Source organism: Hibiscus syriacus, unplaced genomic scaffold, assembly GCF_006381635.1.
Source record: "Hibiscus syriacus cultivar Baekdansim isolate YM2019G1 unplaced genomic scaffold, ASM638163v2 tig00111498_pilon, whole genome shotgun sequence".
Taxonomy (NCBI): domain Eukaryota; kingdom Viridiplantae; phylum Streptophyta; class Magnoliopsida; order Malvales; family Malvaceae; genus Hibiscus; species Hibiscus syriacus.
The window spans coordinates 228,098-251,091 of record NW_024063104.1 but is presented as its reverse complement, the minus strand read 5'-3'; the positions used below and the strand labels follow the sequence as shown (position 1 = coordinate 251,091).

Here is a 22,994-nt window from a genome sequence, read left to right as displayed (position 1 = left end):
CTTAAATTATCATATTTGATTATTTTAAATCATAATATTTTTCAGTTAAAAAATATTTTTCAATCAATAAGATATTGACACGTCATACAAAATTAGATACTTGTTTTGATAAAAAATATTTTAAGGATTTAAAATAAAAAATATAGTTTAGGGACTTATTATGACCAAAAAATAGTTGAGGTACTTAAAAGAGATTACATATAATAGGTAAAGTATATAAATAGTCCTCAAACTTTTAGGGCGTTTGCATTTTAGTAACTTCTAGACCCGGCCTAGGCGTTTTGACCAAGTCTAAACGATCACCTATTAGATACATATCTCTTTTCATAATTAAAACACATTAAAAATACATTTCGGATAATAAAATACAGATAACGAAGTGGTGCGAAAAACCACCAGAAAATCCATAGGTTAATATATAAGTTCATGTAAAAGTTTGAGTAGGAATAGTCACCCAAATATTCAAATAATGATCGGATAAGGTTTTCATCATTGGAAATACAAAATACCGATAAAACAGTATACAATGACAGTAGTAAAATGCATATCACCAATATAAATATCAAAAGTGGTGTACAATAATATACGTGAAACAAAATAGAGAAAAGTGGATCCTTTTGATGCCAAATTTACTAGCCTATTGTCGGAGTGTATCTGAAAAGTTAAAATTTAAAAGAGTGAGTTAAAATGCTCAGTGTACTCCTTGCGGTGTTTACAGAAGTTCAGATAAATATTTCAGTATGATTTAATTAAAAAACAAACTTTTAAAGTTATGGGCACTATCCCATTCGAACACCAAAAGTGTATAGATTCTTCAGAATCATACACCCACCAACACGCCCAGAAAGACCCTATACTAAAAGTATAAGGACTTGCGATAAGGTCTTAGTCTGTGCACAAAGAAGAGGTGTCTGAGGTAAGGTCTTAGTAGTAAAAAGTCTATGCTTGAACACTTCCTCCAAACATATTTCCCCCAACGAAAGTAAAAACAAAAAATCATTTGTAAAACATTAACACATGCCAATTTTCAGAATCAGACCAAGAAATATTGTAACCAGAGACCATATCAGAATATTCAGAGATATCAAAAGTCAAAACATGCATTTTAAACAGATGTCATGCAATTCAAAATATTTAATATCATTAGAAAATTAAAATTCGTTTAGTCAAACAGTTTAAAAAGGAATTATAACACTATATGAACACAGCTGAACCAATCTAAGTAGTATGGTATGGAAATCCACTAGCAGATCTGCCTAGGATGGTCAACGGCATCGCTAGATCCTATGAATCGGAAACTAGGTCAAAATCCTGGCAAAATAATAATAAATCATAATTTAACAAGTTACGGAACCTACGAGTAGCTTTCAGAGAACGTGCATCGGACTGATCGGTCGTACGAGTCGTACCGAATTGAATCGAACCTCAGTCGGGGGAAACATGAGTACCTTCATGAAAATATAACATCGAATCAATTCTATATTCGAATCGCAAATAAACAAGCTAAAAAACTAGAATATCTAAGCAAGAAATGTTGTAACCAGAGATCATATCAGAATATTCAGAAATCAGATATCAGAAGTCAAAACATGCATTTTAAACAGATGTCATGCAATTCAAAATATTTAATATCATTAGAAAATTCAAATCCGATTAGTCAAACAATTTCAAAAGGAATTGTAACATTATATGAACACACTTGAACCAGTCTGAGTAGTATGGTATGAAAATCCACTAACGGATCTACCTAGGACGGTCGACAGCAGCACTAGATCCTACGAATCGAAAACTAGGTTAAAATAATAGAAAAATAATAATAAATCATAATTTAACAAGTTACGGAACCTACGGGTAGCTCTCAGAGAACGTGCATCGGACTGATCGGTCCAACGAGTCGCATCGAATTGAATCGAACCTCAGTCGGGGGAAACACGAGTACCTTCATGAAAATATAACATCGAAACAACTCTATATTCGAATCGCAAATAAACAAGCTAAAAAGCTAGAATATCTAAGCAATTTCGAATTAAACAACTCGATTAGAGGCTTTCGGGTCAGAATTTGGTGAAACGGACCATAAATCAGACTCAGGGCATCAAAAACCTTAGGATATGTTGTCTCTAGAAAATGTCAATGACAAGCGTCGTTTTACTCGTCAAAAATAATAAACCTCTTTAGAATAAAATAAGATAAATGATTTGAAAGCAGTATAGTAAAAAGGGTCGATCTACATGGAAATTTTGAAATCTCTGATGCGATTTTTGTTGATTTTAGTCCAAAAAGATGTAACAAAATAAAATATAAATAGGGGGTAGGCGTGATTGAGAAGAAGTGAATAAGGAAGTAATCTAAGAAAAATTGATTAAAGAAAAGAGGTAAATTGAAGAATGGATGAAAATAAAAATTGGAAATCACTTGTTGAACAAATTGCCTTGAGCTAGCTTGATTCAATTCCCACGATCATCAAAATAGATTTTTGCTCCGAGATTCATGTTGGTTACAATCTACAAGGTCCAACCTATTGTAACTTGTCTTTCTCTCATGTAACCGATCTTCCTAAATCTATCTTCGAAAGATGATTCTTAAGTGAATTAACCACAACTATTGCCATTAAAACAATTAGATTAAAAACTGGAAAAGCTCGATTCGGAAATTGTCTCGTCGAGAATCGTATCTGATATCGTCTTTTCTTAGCGGATCGCTGCAAAGAGTGTTCTCAAGAAGTCAAATTGTCACATGTCAATCATTCATCCCAACTGTATATTAAACGATATCCAGACCAACGAGCTCTTTTTAATTTGAAAAACATTTAAAATTGTAATAAGACTGATTGCCAAACTATCTAATCGGAAAGACGAAAATGTGTCTTGAAGGGATTTAAGCGATGTTTAATTCTCACTCATGGAAATGATTTGCACTAGCTCTCGGCTTTAAGGAAATTAACCAAACATGATATGATTGATTATACTTAGCATGTTTTCAAAAATAATTAAAAATCACAAAGTAAAAGAAAGCGAAAATGGAACAAAAAGAAAACTTTTATTAAAATGAAAGCAAAATAGCAAAAACAAAGTTAAAGAAGAAGATGATCTAAGCCATACCCTAAGAAGGGTATTTATAGTCTTTCAAACCCTAAAGATAACAAGGAAATTAAAAGATAATTCCTTAAGTTTTGAAAATTAAAATCCAAATTCCCTAAAAAGCCTCCACAAATCGTGCTAAGCTATTTCCAGAATATTCTTGCATTGACTCGAGCCTTCTAAAAAATGCCATGTCAGACCTGCGTCGTGCCCATTGTCGTACCAGTGTCCCCAATCACGACAAGAAAATAAAAAAAATACAGAATATGTCATTTTAGAACCAATTCCAGTAAACAAGTTATTGGACAGAAAATAAACAAAATGTATCCAAATCAGCAGTGAAAATTTCATAAAGCAAAAGAATTAGTAAGCAAAAAGTGTCTATTTCAAGCACTTATCAATCAACGTTGGTCAATGAAAGGTCAACAAGATTAACGGTGGTCAACGTGATCAACGGCTTAGGCTTGTGGCTTGACTCAGCTCGGGTCGGTTCAGATTGGTTTGGTTCGGGTCGGTTCTGATCGGGTCAGTTTCGATCGAGTTGGGTCAACTTGCTCTGGTCAAAGGGAAAAGTCAAACTTGTCGACTGACCAAAAATAAGACCACACATGGCGACAGCCCGTGCGGGCGTGTATGACCTTTTATGGCGGTCAGCCGGCCACCAAAATAAGTAGAATTAAATTTTAAATTACGGGGTGCCACTTACGGTGCTGTTTGATGATGGAGTACGAGTACAAGCTTTATCGACACTTTCTTCTACTCACCCTCCATACTCTGACGACAGTGAGGGTGAAACCGATATTGACGGACATGAGATAACAATAGAAAAATGATGGCGTGGCCAGAGTCATCATTGGACCGATGAATGGTAGCGAAAAAAGGTGAAAGTTACTTGGAGGAGAGAGAGAAAGAAAGAGGAAATAATGGAAGAGAAAGAAGAAATTGTGGGGTTTTAAAGCTCAACTTGGATTGGTTCTAGCTTTATGGGACCAATCTAAAAGTAAAAGAAAAGGGGAAATTGCACTCTAGGTCACTAGGTTTCTAAAGCTTTAGTTTTTTAGTTTGCAGGTTAACGAAAGTTTGATTTAACCCTGAATTTAATCGAAATTTAAAATTAGAGTCGATCAAAATTAAAGAAAAATTTTAAGCTTGGTCTAAACAGATGCAAAAACTGAGCTTCCATCGACTCTAACGTCTCTCAAGTAGCCTCTAAGGGTCAACGGTTTCTCCACTGCACTTTAAACATATGAATTTGCATATTTTGAAGAACTCTTTCATCCTGGTCTAAAATCTAAACAAACTCCTCCTCGTAAGACAAATCAGGCCTCAAAGCCACATCCTTAACCTGAACGACGTGACTAGGATCCAAACGGTACAACCTCCGTATAGAAACATGAAAAACACCATGAATACGACTGAGCTGTGGAGTTAACTCAAACAGGTATGCCACAGTTCCGACTCTCTTTAGAATACAGTATGGTCCAATAAACCTTAGAATCAACTTACCCTTGTGCCCAAACCTCAGAACTTTCTTCCACGGAGATACTTTCAGAAACACTTGATCCCTAACCTCAAACTCGATATCCTTCATTCTCTGATCAGCGTAAGATTTCTGCCTATCAAACGTCTATTTCATACGATCTTGGATCAATCTGATAGTATCCTCAATCTCCCGGACTAACTCTAGACCTAACTTCTTCGTATCATGTAACTTAGTTCAACAGATAGGAGTATGTCACTTACGATCATACAGAGCTTTAAACGATGTCATACAAATGCTAGCCTGGTAGCTGTTATTGTAGGCGAACTCAGCTAATGACAAGAAATCTTCCCAACTACCACTGAAATCGATCACACAACCATGCAACATATCCTCCAAAATTTATATTACTCTCTCAGACTGACCATCTGATTGCATATAAAAAGTTGTACTGAAATTCAGACGGGTCCCTAGAGTTTCGTGTAAAACTTTCTAGAATCTAGAAGTGAACCTGAGATCTCGGTCAGAAATGATAGACAACATGACACCATGAAGTCTAACAATCTCATAGATATATAACATGGCTAGCTTGTTCAGAGAATAGTAAAATACAGATAATAAAATACAAATCTCTTTTAAGGTCTTAACCTGTGCACAAAGCAGAGGTGTATGTGGTAAAGTCTTAATAGTTAAAAGACTATGCTTGAACACTTCCTCCAAACATATTTCCCCTAATGACAGTGAAAACATAAAATCATTTCAGACCAAGAAATACTATAACCAAAGATCATATCATAATATTCAAAAATCAAATATCAGAAGTCAAAAATGCATTTTAAACAGATGTATTGCAATTTAGAATGTTTAATATCATCAGAAAATTCAAATCAATTCAGCCAAATAGTTTAAAACAGATTTGTAACACCACAAGAACACACCTGAACCGGTCTGAGTAGTATGTTACAGAAATCCACTAACAGATTTGCCTAAGATGGTCGACAACAACGCTATATCCTACGAATCGGAAAGTAGGTTAAAATCCTAGCAAAATAATAATAATTCCTAATTTAACAAGTTACAGAACCTACTGGTAGCTCTCGAAGAACGTGTCGTACTAGATTGAATCGAACCTCGGCCAGGGGAAACGCGTGTACCTTCACAAAAATATAACATCGGATCAATTATATACTTAAATCACTGATAAACAAGCTAAAAAGCTAGAATTTCTAAGCAATTTGGAATTAAATATCTCGATTCGGGGCATTCAGGTTGAAATTTGGTGAAATGAACCACAAAATCAAACTCAGAACATCAAAAAACCTTAGGATATGTGGTATCGAAAAAAAGTCAATAAATTTTAAAGAATAAGGCTAAAATTAGAGTCGACTGGAATTAAAGAAAAATTTTAAGCCCTACTTTGGGTGTGACAATTTTGGTCAATCAACTTTTGAAACTTACAATATAATCATCGAACTTTTAGTTCGTTTTCATTTATGTCTCTGCTGTTACATCCGTTAATTATTTGTTAACGTGACAATTAACTTGCCATCAACTCTCTTCTTCTTCTCCTCCTCCTCCTTCTAAAAACCCTAACCTCTAAAAATCAAAAACCCAAAAATCATGACCCCATTAAAAATCATAACCTCCACAAAATCAAAAATCCAAAAATCCAAAAATCATAACCCTATTGAAAATCAAACCTCTTCATCCTCATATTCTTTGAAAGAGTAAGCCACATCCTTATTAGCCTTGGAACATTTGTCTGTCACTAACTCCATGGAAACAAACAACAACAACACAACAGAACCAAAATCTTCCACCAGACAAAAATCCTTACCCACAATCGATCAATCGAAAAAAACACTGCAATGGGTCAAACATTCTCTGTATCCACTACAAGCAACCAACCAAATAACATTAACGCAATCTAAAGCTTAATAGTATACACACTAGCAGCACATTTGCAATTAGCAAGTGACTATGGGCAATAACCTAGGATATTGAACAAAATCAATAGTAAATGGAAAAGAAGAAGGCCACTTACTTTTTCTCCAAAGGCTTATCCTAAGAATGACCAGCAGGGACAGAGGCACATTGTCCTTTGCGGGTCACTGCCCCCTTAATTTTTTTTGGGAAAATTATCTATTTAGGACTTTAAATTTTAATTTATTTTTATTTTGCCCCCTATTTTCTATTGTTAATTATACTTTTCTCCTTAAATTAAAATCCTGACACTTTGTCCCCTTGAACTAAAATCATGGCTCCGTCCCCAATGACCAGTTCAAATAATTGGTGGCTTGAATAATTTTCTTCTCCTCCTCAATTACACTTTCAAGCTTTGGAATCACAATATTATTCATCACGTTGTAACTTAAATAAGCAGCTTTTTTTTACATTCATAACCTTCTGTTTGTCTTTCACAGCAAATAGGTCAGATAAACCATTAGTTACATTAGTAAGCTGAAAGCCATAATTTTTTAGTTATTCAACCTAAGGGTGCGTTTGGTTCACGGAATATAAGATTACCAGGTAATAGGATTACTGAGAATGTTGTATTTTTGTGTTTGTTTGGTTTAACATGAATGTAAGATTACCGTGTTTGGTTAAAGAAATAAAAGATTATTGGAATGCATATTTGACCAAATTGTCCTTATTATATATTTGTTTTTTTTAACAAGTTGGAAAATATTTATATATTTTCTTTAAAAAATTTAAATTCATAAAATTTATATATATATATATTTTTACAAAATTGACAATATAAAAAGGTTTAATGAAATGGTAAAATTTTATTTTAACCCTTGAACTTCATATAAAATTTTAATTATAGACTTTTTTTTATAAATCTAAAATAGTTTAAGGATAAATTTGTAATTTAACCTTCGTAGAATTTTTATTATTCAATGACAGAAGAAAAATATTTTTGAGAAATTTTTTTAAGGGCATTTTAGTCCAAAACGTCGGTAATCTAATAATACATAAGGAAATGGAGGTAATGACATTCCCGGTAATATACCCAAAAAAATCTACTATTGATAATAAAACATTACCGGGAATGAGATTTTCGGCCAACCAAACATTACCGGAAATGAGATTCTCGGCCAACCAAACATGGGAATGTGGATTCCATTCTTATGGGAATCACACATTCCTTGATCCAAACATCCCCTAAGTCTTTAAAAGCTTTCCTTCAGTAGCTTCTCGAGCTATGTAACCAAAAATTGGAGAATCATTTGTGGGGTTATGAGAAATGACCATCCAGCTCAGTTGGTAGAGCACAAGGTTCTTAACCTTGAGGTCGTGGGATCGAGTCCCATAGAGGGCATTTCATAATTTGGAGGTCTCCTACGGAAGCTGCTCCCAACCTAATGTTAGGAGCAACCTACTATCTTACCTCCCCTTACCCCATTACATATGGGAACAAGGGACAACCATTTGTGTGGTTATGATTTTTAGGTTTTTGATTTTGTGGAGGTTATGGTTTTCAATGGGATTATGAATTTTGGGTTTTTATTTTTTTGGAGGTTAGGATTTATGTAACTCAAAATAAGGTAAATGATTACATCTTAATTAAAATGAAACGAAAATGACCACATGTTAATTAAAACGAAATGAAGTGACGACGCATTAGCTATTTTGAATTGAGTGATCATACATTAAAAAAATAAACAAAAGTGACAAATTATGTAATTTACCCTTTCCTTTATTAACCTCTTGCTTTTTAATTTCCCCCCTAAAGTTTTATACATATATCTTTAATTTTTTGGGTACAATAGAAGGACGATACTCTCAACTCAATTTTCTTTATTCACAAATGTTAGTAATCAAATTCTCGATTTTGTTTAACAACAACAACAACAACAAAACCCTATTCCCATATGCAATGGGATTTTGTTTAAAAGATTTAATATTTCATTTCACTATAAATTGATTGTTGGTGACATATATCATTAATTAATATACTATTTATAGTAATAAAATATACATTTACTTACATATAGTTTTCTAATGTTGTTTAACATTGATTTACGTTTGCTGATAGTCTTTTAGTAATTTGATCATTTGTATGGTTCGTTTGTCGATGTAATTAGATCTATTTATATCTACCCTTTGTTTAAGTCTTTTTATCATATTTTTTAGCTTTTTTTTTCCTTGTGTGACTTTAAGTTGTTAATTTTTTATGTTAATGATTATAAAAAAATATTTTAATTATATGTTTATTTACTATTATAATAGTAAACATTTATTATAATTTTAATTATTTTCTCTTTTTAATAAAATTAATTACTTCAAATGAATTTTTTTAATATTTCTAGTACACTAAAATATATTCCAACTAAAACAATTATTGTTTTAATGTATTAATTAACTTTCATCTCATTAAGATAAGTAAATGGACTAAACAAGTTTCATATTAGTTATAAAGTAATTGCTTCTAGGGTGAGTGTTCGACACAGTTGGGTTTAAAGATTTTGAGTTAACGAGTCATATTTTATAACTTAAATTTGATTTATTTTTTTTTAGAGTGGAATCGCATTTATAAAATTTGAGTCGAGTCAAGTCGAACCGAGTTTTTAAGTTCCTGTTTAAATTTAATTCTAAATATTTTAAATATTTGTGATATTATTTTACTCATATTTAATTAGTTTTTAATAACCATATACAATATATATATATATATATATATATATATATATATATTGTATCATATAAAGTCGAGAGAACTGCCCCAAATTTAAAAATTAATCCACTAATTACTAAAAATTTTGACTTATTCAAGTTACTATTCAAGCTATTCGAGTTGTATTTTAAAACTCGAGTTGAACTTGAATTTTTTTTTTCCGAGTTGAGTCGAGTTTATAAAATTATAACTCAAAATCAATTCGAGTCGAGCTTTTTTTTAGTCAAATTGAATAGAAAAGATTAAGTTTTTCAAGTCTGGTCGAGTTTTGCTCACCCCTACTTGTTTTGTGCCAAAGTAAAAAAAAAGAATATTTGCAAAGAAATCATACTTTTATCATGATTTTATTTAGGGTAAACAATTTATTTAGACATCAATTTTTTTTAGTGTTTCTGTTTTAATCCACTAGATTTCACATGAAATAAAAACGTAACGGTAATTATTAAAATATATAAAATTTAATAGATACATTGATGAGATACTTGCAATCACGAAACTCTTTTAAATCCACATGAAAATGTTGACGTGAAGAGAGAAAAATGGCATGAAAATTCAAAAATGGTAAAAGGTCCACAATAATATTTTCGTCAAGTTTGTAACAGTCAATGATTAAAATGAAATAAAGATGTAACGTAAATAATTAAAATATATAAAATTTTAAAATTAAATGATCAAAATAGTAATTAAATAATAATCAGCTTATCATTGTACAACAATCCGATTAAAAGTTGTCCTTACAAACAAATACAAAAATTGCTTCACCTTTTTGCATGCATGCAAGTAAAGTGTGAACTGACCAGATTCTATTGCCATTTTCATTTGCACTTTTAATTTATCATTGAAAAATAAAAAATAATCAAACTAAGCTTATGATACAATTAAAGACATGATTATTTCATCAAATTTGGTTGATTATTGAACATTAATCATCATATATGTATATATATAGGTATGTTTGATGCTCTGTTCACACATTTTCTTCTGTTACTTCCAATGGCAAATTCTGCAATTCAAGAAATCAATGTCAGCTCAAAGATTAGGAGATCATCGGATGAAGAAGTTCGCATAGACGGAATCAGTCGATTGCCGGATGTTCTGATTCAACACATACTCTCATTTCTTTCGACGAAAGAAGCGATGGCGACTTCGATTCTATCGAAACGGTGGCTTCCGGTGTGGACATCGGTTCCCGTCATTGATCTTCAAGACTCACCTTCCTGCAGGACGGATTCAAGCCTCCGACTTCGTTTCGAACATTTCGTTACGCGGGTTTTAATCCTTAACAAAATGGCTTGTTTAGACAAGTTCTGTCTGAAATTCAACATGGTCGATCGTCCTTCCTGTGTCGAAACCTGGTTTTGGGACGCGGTTTCGAGAGATGTGAAAGAATTAGATATCACCATCCATGGAACTCAAAGCTTCCCCTTTCTGAAGCTTCCGTTTATCGTCTTCACCGCGAAAACAATGCAGGTTTTGAAACTGAGCAACGGGGTTGAGCTTCATGTTACAGGGACAGTATCTTTGCCATGTCTCAAGGTTTTGCATCTCGTCTGGATTAAGTACTCGAGCAATGAATCCGTTTCGAGGCTTTTCGCAGGTTGTCATGTTCTTCAGGAACTTGTTCTTCGCAAATATGTCAGTGATAACACATCGATTTCCGACGTTTCGATTCAGACATTGAAGATACTGTCCATACGGTTTGCCACCGGCCGACGCAAACACCAACTTAAGATAAATGCTCCGATTCTCGAGTACCTGAACCTCGAAGACAATCTCGGCCTGGAATTCGATCTCGAGGATGTATCGAGCTTAGTCGAAGCGAATGTTTCGGTCACATGGCTCGAAAATCGCCATATTCCACTCCTCAAAGCTCTCTGCAATGCTAAGTTTGTTTCCTTACACTGGGATTGGCATTCGAAAATGGTGAGTACTGAGTATGATCCATTACACTCGGATTTAAACCGAAATCAACATCTTTATCATGATTAGTAACATTTACTGATATGTATTTGATGTTTCCTCGTCTCTCAGACATGGCATAACTTCCGACCGCATCGTTTGTTCCGTAATCTGGTCCGGTTAGAGCTAAGTGTTGGCTATGGTGGCTGGAACATGCTATCACTTTTCTTGGAAATTTCTGATAATTTACAAGTCCTTGTTCTTACCAAGGTGAGTATATGTCTAACACGAATATTTCAAGAAAAATGAATAATCCAAACGATATCCAATATCGATAACGAACGGTTCTTGACACCAGAACGATAATTGCCGTGGACTTGGGCTCGAATGCCGCTGGAAACCGCAGAAGAATGTGCCGGAATGCTTGCTGTCGAGCCTGGAAAGAGTCGAATTCAAAGGGTACGAAGAGGTAGCGTATCAGCTGAGGATGGTGAAATATATTTTGAAGAATGCTCGAGTTTTGAAGATGATGGATATCTGCACTAATGGAGATCTGCCATTAGAATCAAAGGTTGATGTGTTGAAGAAATTATTAATGTTCACAAGGTGTTCCAATGCATGTCAACTTCGGTTTAACTAATGTATTGCAAATATGTTTATTGTTGTTTCAAAAACAGTGTTTGATAGGATTATTAGTTTGTTGAATTTAGGCTGATATATACATCATGAACACAACGATAGAATTATTATAAGACATATTTAAATTTATGATATGCGTAAATGAGTTCTTACTATTTATTACGTGTAAATTCTAGTTTTGTATTAAATATTAGACATTAGAGGTTAGGTCATTGATTTTTGTATTGTTTTTTCTCTCAATATGACCCTCAAATTCAAAAAATAAATCTAATGTGATCATTTGACCAACGAATTTCTTTCGTTGATTGTTACGATGTTGGCTTAGCGTGGCAGTTGACAGTGTTGACATGAAAGTCCACGGTACTGATCTGACAATGCTTGAGATATCGATTTAGCTCATCTATCATGTCATACGCTACATTATCAACCATTGTGAACTGCTACATCAGTACAGTGAATTGTCACGTCAGTACTGTAACGGTCAATGATGAAAAACATTGGTCAAATGACCATGTTGAGTATAATTTTGAGTTGGAGGGTTACATTGAGAGAAAAATAATATAAGGGTTACATTGGATTTTTTAAAAAGTACAGGAACCTATGATGTGTTTTTTCCTTAAATATTTGAATAATGCATATAATGAGATATGTCGTGGTCGATGGATAGCATGATAAGTAACTTAAAATAAGTGGATCAATAACTATATTTGACAAATTCATAAAATAAATCTTAGTATTAGTTTTGAATATTATTTGACATATATGATGATTAAATAAATGAATAATCTTTTGGATGATTAAAAATTAAATAAAAAATATTGGTATAACGATATTAGTTTTTTTGGATAATTCAATTTTATAACCCAACGAATCAAGAACTGCTATAAAAATAACCGATCACAAAAATTATATGTACACCATACTTAGAAGACAAAAAATCGATTAATCTCAAATGAAGCACTGAGTTAGAATGTTCTAGAAAAAGAATAAGAAATAATGATTATTCTATCAAATGAAGCACTGAGTTGGGCTAAAATATTTCAAAAAAATAGAATACAAAACAAAATATCATTTTGATAAACATTGAGGGCTAATTTTGACATTATACCATTTAATAATGTGTAACCAAATTGTAAAATAATCAAATCTATAGCCGTATTTCCTAAACTTTTCCACCCTGCTGGAAACTTGATGCAACAGCTGTTGGACAATAACTTGTCAAAACATGTTTTTTAATTAAATATTGGGTAAATTACACTATTGATACAAAGTGCTTTTATGATTAAATATTAGATAAATTACATATTTGATAATTGAACTTTACTCTCTCATATTTCACTCATTATACTTTCATTTTTTTCAATTTATTCACTGAACTTCATAGATTGAATTTTTTGATTACTCCGCCGTTAAAATAATTAACAATGTTATGACATGACAACTTACATCATAATGAAGTAGTTTTGAATTCCTTGAAAAATTAAATTTAGAATAATACAACATCGTTTTGATTAAAATACGGCCATGTCATGATGACGGAGTGATAAAAAAATTCAATCTATAAAATTTAGTGACTATATTAAAAAATTAAAAATATGATAAGTGAAATAGGAGAGAAATAAAATTTATTTATCAAACGTGTAATTTATCCTTAAATATTGATATTATTGTAATTATTTTATTGAGTATTTGTTTACGTTGTCTTTTTATTAATTTAAGATAAATACTAAATAACTTTTCAATCATAAATATTCATATGACATTTATAATATTTGAATCCGAATTTTAAAAAATAATAATATTTTTTTTACCATACAGTATAGACCTTTACACAATGAGCTTATTTACGCACTTTACAAAAATATACCGCTAATATACACTCCCATGGATCTGTTACACACTGTGGAGCACTATTTAGCTTTCTTTTTGCAAGCCTTTCATTTCAAAGTTGCGGCTTTAGTCCTTTGTATGTTTTGCCGATGAAAACAAAGCAAAAAGAAAGAAGAAAAATCCCATTTTTATGCTATTTTTGAAGCTTTATCTTAAGATTCTATCATCTCTTCTTCAAAGATGAACCCATTTCAGCTCTTGAGCTCTTGAACCCTAAACCAAAGTTTGTTTCTTGATCTGCTTTTGCATGTTGATCAGAACATGCATTGTAAAGGTCAGCTCTTTTTGCTCAAAGTTTTTGGATAAAGTTTTGGGTGTTTGGTTTCTGGGTTTGAGCTGCATCTGGTTTGGTTTTTACTTTTAGGTCCTGGGATTTTTGGATTTTGGTTTCCTTTACCATTTCAAGTGATTTTTCAGCTGAACTAATCTTTCTTTCTTTTTTTCATTTTAAGGACAGTTTAGGATTTTTGTTCAGGCTATTGAAACATGATAGATGAACTGGTGATGAAAATAGTGGAATTATAGCTCCTTTCAAACTTTAATTTTTTTGTTCCAAATTTACTACTACTGTTTCTTTAACTGGTGCATTATTGAATTTACAATTTTTATTGTTATTATCATCTTGGGGGGGGGGGGTGAAGATGCAGTTCTTTATTGATATGTGCTCTGAATTTGGATTTTTGTTTTGCTTTAAGTATGGATTTTTCGATTTTCTTTTGTTGTATCTGATCTAATTATACTTATGATGAGCTCTTTTCCGATTGAGTAATGACGTAAAAGGTTAGGAGTTTCTTTCGAAATGTTGGTGAATATCTGATTTCCCAATTCCACCCATGGTAATGGCAACAAAGATTCAGTTTATCTGTTATACCTAGCTTAAAAAAGTGCACAAAAAATTGAGGAAAAAGACATCTAGGTTAAAAGTTTTAAAGTTGATCTTTTTTGTCAATTGAATTATTGGGAATTCGGGGCAGCATCATTTCAGTTGAAAGAAGTTTCGTCGCTATCACTCTATTTTTCATTCGACTTTGTGAGAAGGAAGGAAAGAAAGGGGTGAAGAATGCTTGAAGCATCATGGGAGAGTATATGGTTGGTGTATGTTTATATTAAGATAGCATGAAGTTCACATTTTTGGAAACCTTTGTGTTTGACACGAACTTATTAACCGCACATGTATGATATAGGAAAGAGTTAAATAATAATTAGTTATGTGTTAGTTGTCTTCTTTGTAGATCTTTATTTTACTCTTTTGTTACCAATTGATAGATGGCTTGGATCCGAAGCATTTATTATGGAGGGATATGTCTCACGCCTTTTATTATTGCTCACTTGTAGATTGTTCAACGTTGGATTGCATTTAGCGGAGATGTCATTCAGTGCAGATACAGAATATCTACATAATGATGGTTTTGAGGGGTCACATGATGATCACAGCATTTTTACGAAGGTTTTATTTGGAAATGATGGTGGCAGCACAAGTAAAAAGCGTCTTATGAATGGTGTAATTAATTTCGAATGTGAGCATAGCCAGAAATTAGATAAATCACTATGTTCTAATAGTGCAAACTCAGCTGTAACAAGCTGGTCTTCTCGCTCAAAAAGTTTATACCAGGAGGATGTAAATGCACTAATTGAGAGTTATGATGGAATTTCTACATTAGGTAGCTTTCCCGAAAGATTTGCTTTGGCAGATAGAGATGTCCTGAGTGGGAATGTCAAGCGAACAAAGTTCTCCATGGATGAAGTTTCTACGGGTAAAGCAGAAAGTGGAATGGTTTTGAATGCACTATTGCAGCAGAACGAAGTTGTTAGTGGTTCGCCCTCGACACCTATGGATTCTATTTACCAAACTGTTACACGCCATTTATTTGAATCATCTTCTAAGGGGGCTACATCTAGCTGTCGTCTGTTGAAGCGGCATGTGGGAAAGGGAAGAGGTAAAGCTATGGCTTCGCCTGTTTCGCAGGAGAGTTTTGCATCAAGGCTTGTGGTTTCTAGTCCTGCCGCTGGCATGGAGAAGTTCGAGTCTCCTTTATGTGTGGAGGAAAGACTTAACGGATTTCAATCATCTGGAGTTGGGGATTGTAATATTTCTGGGGCAATAGACACTAAGAAGGATCCTCGTCCTCTGCTTCGGATCCATGTTTTTCACTTTCTAAGAAGAGCAGGCTGGTCTATTGAGAGACGTAAAAGACCCTGTAGGACTTACGTGGAAACAGTTTATAGATCGCCCGAGGGGAGGCTGTTCCGTGAATTCCCTAATGTTTGGAGGTTTTTTGGGCAGGTTCTGTTGGCTGATTGGTACAACTTCACGCTGGATAACAATGGTAAGAAATGGACTGATATGAGCCATTTCTGGTCCGATCTATTAGATATGTTGGCGAATATTGAGAAAGATTTTAACCAACCGAACCTTCCTCATGCATTGGCTCATTATTGGACTATATTAGACCCCTTTGTAAATGTTGTATTCGTTAATAGGAAGATTGGTTCATTAAGGAAGGGAGATGAGGTTAAAGCAGTGAGCAGTTTAGCTATTCAAAAGAACAAGAAAAATGATGCCGTTTTAGCATGGAGGAAAAAGATTACCATGCAAAAGTTCAGTTCTCAGGGAGATGTGCCAACTCAGCTTTGTGATTATTCTCCGGCTGCTGAAAGCTCATTGACAGCTTCTGAGAGGAGTTACAGTGCCTATAATGGGCTATCTGGAAATGGAAGTTTTTCAAACTTCTATGGTAAAACAAGTAGTGGGGCAATGAAAGGTCTTGAAGGTGTATCTGTATATACGGCTGACCGAGAAGGTGTGTGTTTGGAAGATACTGCCACCAAATCAGAAACCTTTGATTGCAAGTTCAACGATCGGCTTATGACTTCATCATATGCTTTTGGGTCAGATGGAACCTATGGTCAGCTAGGCAGTTTTAAGCATATTGATCGTGTTGCTTCTGGAGATGTTTCCGACGTACTTCAGGGTTCGGAATATGCTACTGCTTACCGATATAGCAACACAAGCTCTCCAAGTTCTGAAAAACAAATTTCTGAATGTAACGTTAGAATTCCTAATGAAGCTCCAGGAGATGTATCATTCGAGTCTTTGGAGGAAAACAATAAAACGTCTGGGCATGATGAATACCGATTTGAGAAGTTCACCGAAGCTCTGAAGTTTGAAACAAAGGATAAAAGTTCTTTGCAAGGTGTTATTTTGAAAAAGAAAGCATGCAGGAGATCCAGAAAGATATCTGAACTTAGATTAGCTGCGTTAAACCAAGGTGGTATTTTACATTCGTATACTCCTGATACGAATGACCATCATGATGCAGACACATGCCAGGCTGGGTTAAATTCAAAAAGGGTCCAAGAATCCTTTGTTACCAAAGGAAATCTACACAGGTCCTCGTCTCTTGGCTCTTCCCTGCATCAAGTGGAGAAAAAAGGCTCGAAGTTTAAGAGAAGTTTTGGAAATTGTTATGGTTCTAAAAACCGACAAAAGAAATCAACTAAATGCCAAATTAAAGATGATGATCTGTTGGTTTCTGCTATAATAAGAAACAAAGACTTGAGTTTGAGTGCTACCAGATCTAAATTGAAGGGCCCCCAAAAAAGGGCTCGGACCAAGTTCAAGAGCAAGAAAAGTCGCTGCAAGCTGCTTCCTCGAGGCATGGGTAAAGGAGGGAATCATATTACTGAAGTTAAGTTGTATAATATTGGATCCAGGACAGTGCTCTCATGGTTGATCTTAGCGAGGATTATTTCTCTGAATGATGTCATTCAATATCGGAACCCCAAGGATGATGCTATCGTTAAAGATGGTCTTGTTTCCTGGGATGGAATAGCATGCAGTTGTTGCAATAGGGTGCTATCAGTTTGTGAGTTTAAAAATCATGCTGGATTCAAGCTTAACCGTCCATGCATGAATCTTTTCATGGAATCTGGTCAGCCTTTCACTTTATGTCAGCTGCAGGCATGGTCTGCGGAGTACAAGACAAGAAAAAATGGGATCCAAAAGATGGAAGTTGACGAAAATGATCAAAACGATGATTCCTGTGGCATATGCGGGGATGTTGGTGAACTGATTTGTTGCGACAACTGCCCTTCTACTTTTCATCCGGCTTGCCTTTCTATGGAGGTTTGTTCTTTGCTGACTTATGCTCTTTTGCATCAACCTACACTTTCGTCCCATAACTGACCTCTATTCGTGATTACTCTCCTTATTTTCTTTCCTTTTCTTGCAGCTTCACTAATTTTACTTGTGTCAAAATATATTTGGCCTAGTCTCACTTAGTCACTTATCTTTTTTTAGTCTTGCAAGTATCTTTTCCAGTTACAAAGGGCTGTACTTGATAAAATTTCAGTTTTGGCTGCAAATGTTCCATATATTAGTTTTAGCTTCTGAGCGTGTAATAAGACAAATAGTATAAGAATCATTATTTTGAAATTGATTTAATTTTCCTCAACAACCAATAAACCTGTGAGAGTTTAAGCTATGCCATCTTTTGCATTTTCATGGTCATATATTTTCGAATGAATGATGACCTTTGAGAGCATTAAGAGTAACAATTAAATGTACTCTCTGAGACACCAACATAATTATCTTTAAGAGTAAAAAGATAAACAAGTTAGAATCACATAGCTGGTGCCGGTGCCCATTCTATGTGGTAGATCTCATTGATGATTGTTTAATAGAGCTTAAGCAGTCCATAGCAGGCGCCTTGTATTTGTTGCTAACTGTTTCGTGCTCTTCAATTTGTTGCTTCCAGGAACTACCAGAAGGCAGTTGGTATTGTTCAAATTGCACTTGTTGGATATGTGGCAATTTTGTTGATGATAAAGATGCTTCAAGTTCACTTGATTCATTCAAATGTTCACAGTGCGAACACAAATGTAGTTCTTTCCCCTCAGCATGACATTTCCTCTGAAAACTTTAGATTATTTATTAAGTCAGCATAGAGTTTATTAACATATGATTTGCACTTGTGATAGGCTACTAGTGACGGTTTTTAAAGAACATTTTTCTTCCATTTGTTTTTTGATTTAGTTTTCTCGGTGATGAAACTAGAAAATGAATAATCTTTTGACCAAATTGGTATATCTAGTAAGAATAGAGAATAAGATACGGTAAACTACCAGTTGTGCTCTTTGAATGTTCTTGGTTTTCTTAACTTCAGGCTTTTGCTGAAAGTGCCCATATACCATTTTAATTTGAGTGGTTTTATGATACTGGGTGATTTGTTTTCCTAATTTCTGAGCTTATAACACTGTTTTTCTAAACAGATCATAAGGCATGCTTGAACGATAAAAATCAGTTTGAAGAAAAGGTTTCTGATACCTGGCTTTGTGGAGGAAGCTGCAAGGAGGTATTTTTGAGATTCAATCTTCTCGACTCTGATTATGATGCAAAGAATCTGTTGGATTTAGCATGTTAAATAGTTCCAATATTCTGTTTATAAGTTCAAGTCTTTGCCCTTGCAACTTTTATTTTGAATGTGAAATGAGGTAGATGTGGGTTTAAGTCTTTGCATGTATATTCATAGGTTTTATTGTGTTGGTTGTCTGTTTCAATTACTACCCTTTAATTTGTTCTGCTTAAATTTATTTGAGTTTGATTGTTAGTCTCATGTAGACCTAGGGAAATTTTTGCTGCTTGCCTTTACAAGCTCATTGAAGCTTAGCTGTTTAGGCTTGGAGATCTGTTACTGTGGCCTGGTGTTTTCCATGTTATGCGCATCATAAGTTCTGATGCCAAGTTTCACTGGTATATGCAGCTTCAATCCGGTCTTAGTTCTCGTCTCGGGATGATTAATCACCTCCCTGATGGCTTTTCTTGGACACTTCTTAGATGTATTCATGAAGATCAGAAAATTCAGTCCGCTCAAAGGCTGGCCCTGAAGGCTGAATGCAACTCAAAACTGGCTGTTGCACTGTCTATCATGGAAGAATGCTTTCTGTCTATGGTTGATCCAAGAACAGGTGTCGACATGATTCCCCATCTCATGTACAACTGGGGGTGAGACACCTGGTCGATTTATTTCCTTTTTATCATCATTTTCGATTTTCTGGGCCTATCTTTTATGTTTCAAGACATTTTGTTCCGATACTCCTTGCATTTCTTAGGTTTGATGATTAGATTATCTTTTGTTCATTTCATGCAGGGTTATCATGATCATATAGTTCGTAGAAAAACTGGCTATTTTGGTTTATTTCTTTTTCTGTGTCATGTAGTTCTCGACTTGTCTCTTACATGGTTCATAATTTTTCTATTTTCTGATTTTTATATCGCTTATGATTCACATGTTTTTGTTTTTCAAATGACCAGGTCAGAATTCGCACGCTTGAATTTTTCTGGATTTTACTCTCTTGTATTGGAGAAGGATGATGTGATTATATCCGTGGCATCAATCAGGTAATATAGTAGGTAATTAGGTATTTGATATTTAGATCATTTTATACTTCATTATCCTACCCCTTCTAGTTTATTAAGCAAACATCTTTTAGGTTTTCCGGCATAATGTTTTAATCTGTTTTGAAGTTCGAACCTACTTCATCCACATTTCGGTTTACTTTCGGATTTTCTCCATCGTTTGTACTAGGATACATGGGGTAGCAGTTGCAGAGATGCCTCTTATTGCAACTTGCAGCAAGTACCGTCGTCAAGGAATGTGTCGAAGCCTGATGAATATCATCGAAGAGGTATGTTCTCTTGTCCGTTATCCATGTGCTTTGATGGCTCTTTATAGCACCGGTTCAATCTGCACCTCTCGTGTTTTCGACTTAATTTTCTTTGTTTTAATCACATTGCGAATTAATGTGTGCTCTAGCTGCTCATCTCATTCAAGGTGGAAAAGCTTGTGATAACTGCCATTCCGAATGTAGTGGAAACATGGACCAAGGGTTTTGGTTTCAAGCCGGTGGAGGAAGAGGAAAGAAAAACACTTAATAAAATCAACTTGATGGTGTTTCCCGGATCAATATTGCTTTCGAAGCCCTTATATCAATCCAACAAAGCCGATGAACAATCAGGTAACTTCACCAACCTCATAAAGTTCATCATTCTTGAGTTTGAAGAAACAAAATCTGATCCCTGTGATTATACAGAAGCCGGCAATACGTCGTCTTTGCAACAAGATAATTCAACCGAACATTTGAGACACGAAGAATCAACATGCATTGACATCCATTCTGTAGGAGATCAATTAGCCAATTCTTTGCAGCTTTTGGATGATAACATTTATTCAAATGAAGCTTGTGCGAAAATAGTAACCGAGTTCGTTGGAGATATGAATCTACAAGAATTGGAAATCGATGGTACAAGGGAAATTACTTATTCTAACATAGAGAAGCTGTGTGTTAACCCAGCCTTACAAGTTATAGAAAGTAGTAGACTAGGCATCTGTACCAAGGGAAAGCCAGTAGACGAATGTATACAAATCTCTGACAGTTGCCGTGGCGACAATGAAGCTGACACTGTAACAAAAGTGGAGTCTATACGGCAAACCGATCTTTGTCGCGATAGCCACAGTGCTGAAATGGATGAAGAAGCGGTAAAAGAGAATAATGCAATAGTTGAGATGCCAGAAATCGGATTGCATGAACAATTTTCGGAGGTGTCCTGCAAAGAACAAGAATTGGAATTAGCTGGTGTTAAGAACTCTTGTATTTTAAGTGAGACAGGTTTTTGCAGTGGAGCAGCTACAGAAAGACTGAATCGGATGTATAAGTAGAATGCAATTGTAAATTTTGGAAAACCCTCGAGTGCTATTTTTTCTGTGATTGGAAAACATGATATGAAAGTTTCGGAAATCCATCATGCTTGATAAACATGGTTAATGCAGCACGTTTAGCATATTTCATTCGTGTTTAGCATGCAATACAATACATAGAATGTAAGAGTCACAAAACGCGGTCAACTAAACGGGCTGAAAGTTCGTTTACTTGATTGTGTTTTGTTCGCTTGTCGCTTTAGACTTTGTGCCCCCTTAAGCCACGAGGACTTTCCATTAAAAAGTTGGACTTGGAGGTAACCTTAGAGTCCAACTTGATCACTTGTTGGTAGGAGGAGCATTGGGTCCGGACTAAACGCAGCGGAAAATGCGTTATGTGTCCTTTTGTTAGCCCTTTGATGCATTAGCACATGTTGCCTGTTTGGTCTTGTTGTCCAGTTCACTTGAGAAAGCAAGGTCTTCGAAACGAGGAATCAATGCGTCGGGTTATATGGTTAGTACTCCAACGGTCGTTGCCCTTATAGCTTGGTCTTGTCTTAGGCGTGCATACCTATGTAGTTTCAGGTTGGTTTGATAGGGTGGGTGAATGTTGAACCGGCTTTGTATCTCCATTTACACAAAATTGATTGCTTATAAAACAGTTGCATATAAAAACTTCACAAAGAAAAGCATCAAGTCAGGATGGCAGAGTGGTCTAAGGCGCGAGACTCGAGTTCTGGTCCTCTAACGAGGGCTTGGATTAAAATCCCACTTCTGACAATTTTTTTCTTTTTCAGACATAAAATATTCTATTTTACACAAACAAGCCTTGGCCTGAGCATTATCAGAATGAGCTCAATAGTAATGAAATTGTTGTTATTCCTTAAAGTCCAAAGTTCGAGCATCCAGAATGACATGGTATGAGCTTTCAATGTTAAATGGTTGAGAATTATCTTTGAATAAATATTGTCTTATAATTATCTCAGATTAATAAAAGAAAAACAGCCTTGCCTGAGAATTTGAGGGTTATCTAGTTGTTCAACAACCGTGGCAGAATCACTTTCGGTGATAATATTAGGACAATCGAACTCCACCGCCATACGAAGACCATAGGTGACAGCTTGAGCCTCAGTTACCACCAACACCACGAAGTCCCGGAATACATAACGCATGACAGGTAAATACCAGTCCATTGCTGTCACTCGCAAGGATACCAAGGGCATGTTGAATATTCTTTGTATGCTCCATTTTTAAGTCATTGATTTGCTCGAGTATAACAGATCGATTTGATATTAAAAAAATCAGTAAATTATTAAGCATTCAGTCAGGATGGCCGAGTGGTCTAAGGCGCCAGACTCAAGTTCTGGTCCACTAACGAGGGCGTGGGTTCAAATCCCACTTCTGACAATTTTTACTTTTTAAGTAAAATTTTTCTTTCTATCTATTTTAAATAATATTCGATGTATATATAGACTATAACTACAAGGATACATATTTCCAAATATATGGGAAGATAACTCTTTAAAAAGATAAGTTGCGATATTAAACACATACTCGTATCGAGCATTCATTTCATCTAAACATTAGATTCTATGAGAGTGCATGTAAAAGCTCACATGATAGGATCT

The 22,994-nt window shown here is 34.6% G+C and overlaps 2 protein-coding genes and 1 non-coding gene across 3 annotated transcripts; all 3 read left to right on the top strand.

Annotated features, from left to right (window-relative positions):
- Window positions 1-10,185: 10,185 nt before the first annotated feature.
- On the top strand, window positions 10,186-11,780 carry LOC120163846 (putative FBD-associated F-box protein At3g50710). Its single transcript, XM_039173667.1, has 3 exons — window positions 10,186-11,164; window positions 11,273-11,410; window positions 11,499-11,780. Exons 1-3 carry the CDS (start codon window positions 10,193-10,195, stop codon window positions 11,778-11,780), a joined length of 1,392 nt encoding a protein of 463 aa, XP_039029598.1. The 5' UTR covers window positions 10,186-10,192.
- Window positions 11,781-13,710: 1,930 nt separating this feature from the next.
- LOC120163850 (increased DNA methylation 1-like) lies at window positions 13,711-21,513 on the top strand. Its single transcript, XM_039173671.1, has 9 exons — window positions 13,711-13,943; window positions 15,005-17,795; window positions 18,427-18,550; window positions 18,941-19,023; window positions 19,432-19,673; window positions 19,983-20,069; window positions 20,257-20,356; window positions 20,485-20,686; window positions 20,762-21,513. Exons 2-9 carry the CDS (start codon window positions 15,036-15,038, stop codon window positions 21,385-21,387), a joined length of 4,224 nt encoding a protein of 1,407 aa, XP_039029602.1. The 5' UTR covers window positions 13,711-13,943; window positions 15,005-15,035; the 3' UTR covers window positions 21,388-21,513.
- A 1,176-nt stretch (window positions 21,514-22,689) lies between these two features.
- Window positions 22,690-22,773, top strand: TRNAL-CAA. The gene has a single exon. It is a non-coding gene; the product is annotated as a tRNA-Leu (tRNA).
- Window positions 22,774-22,994: the final 221 nt, after the last annotated feature.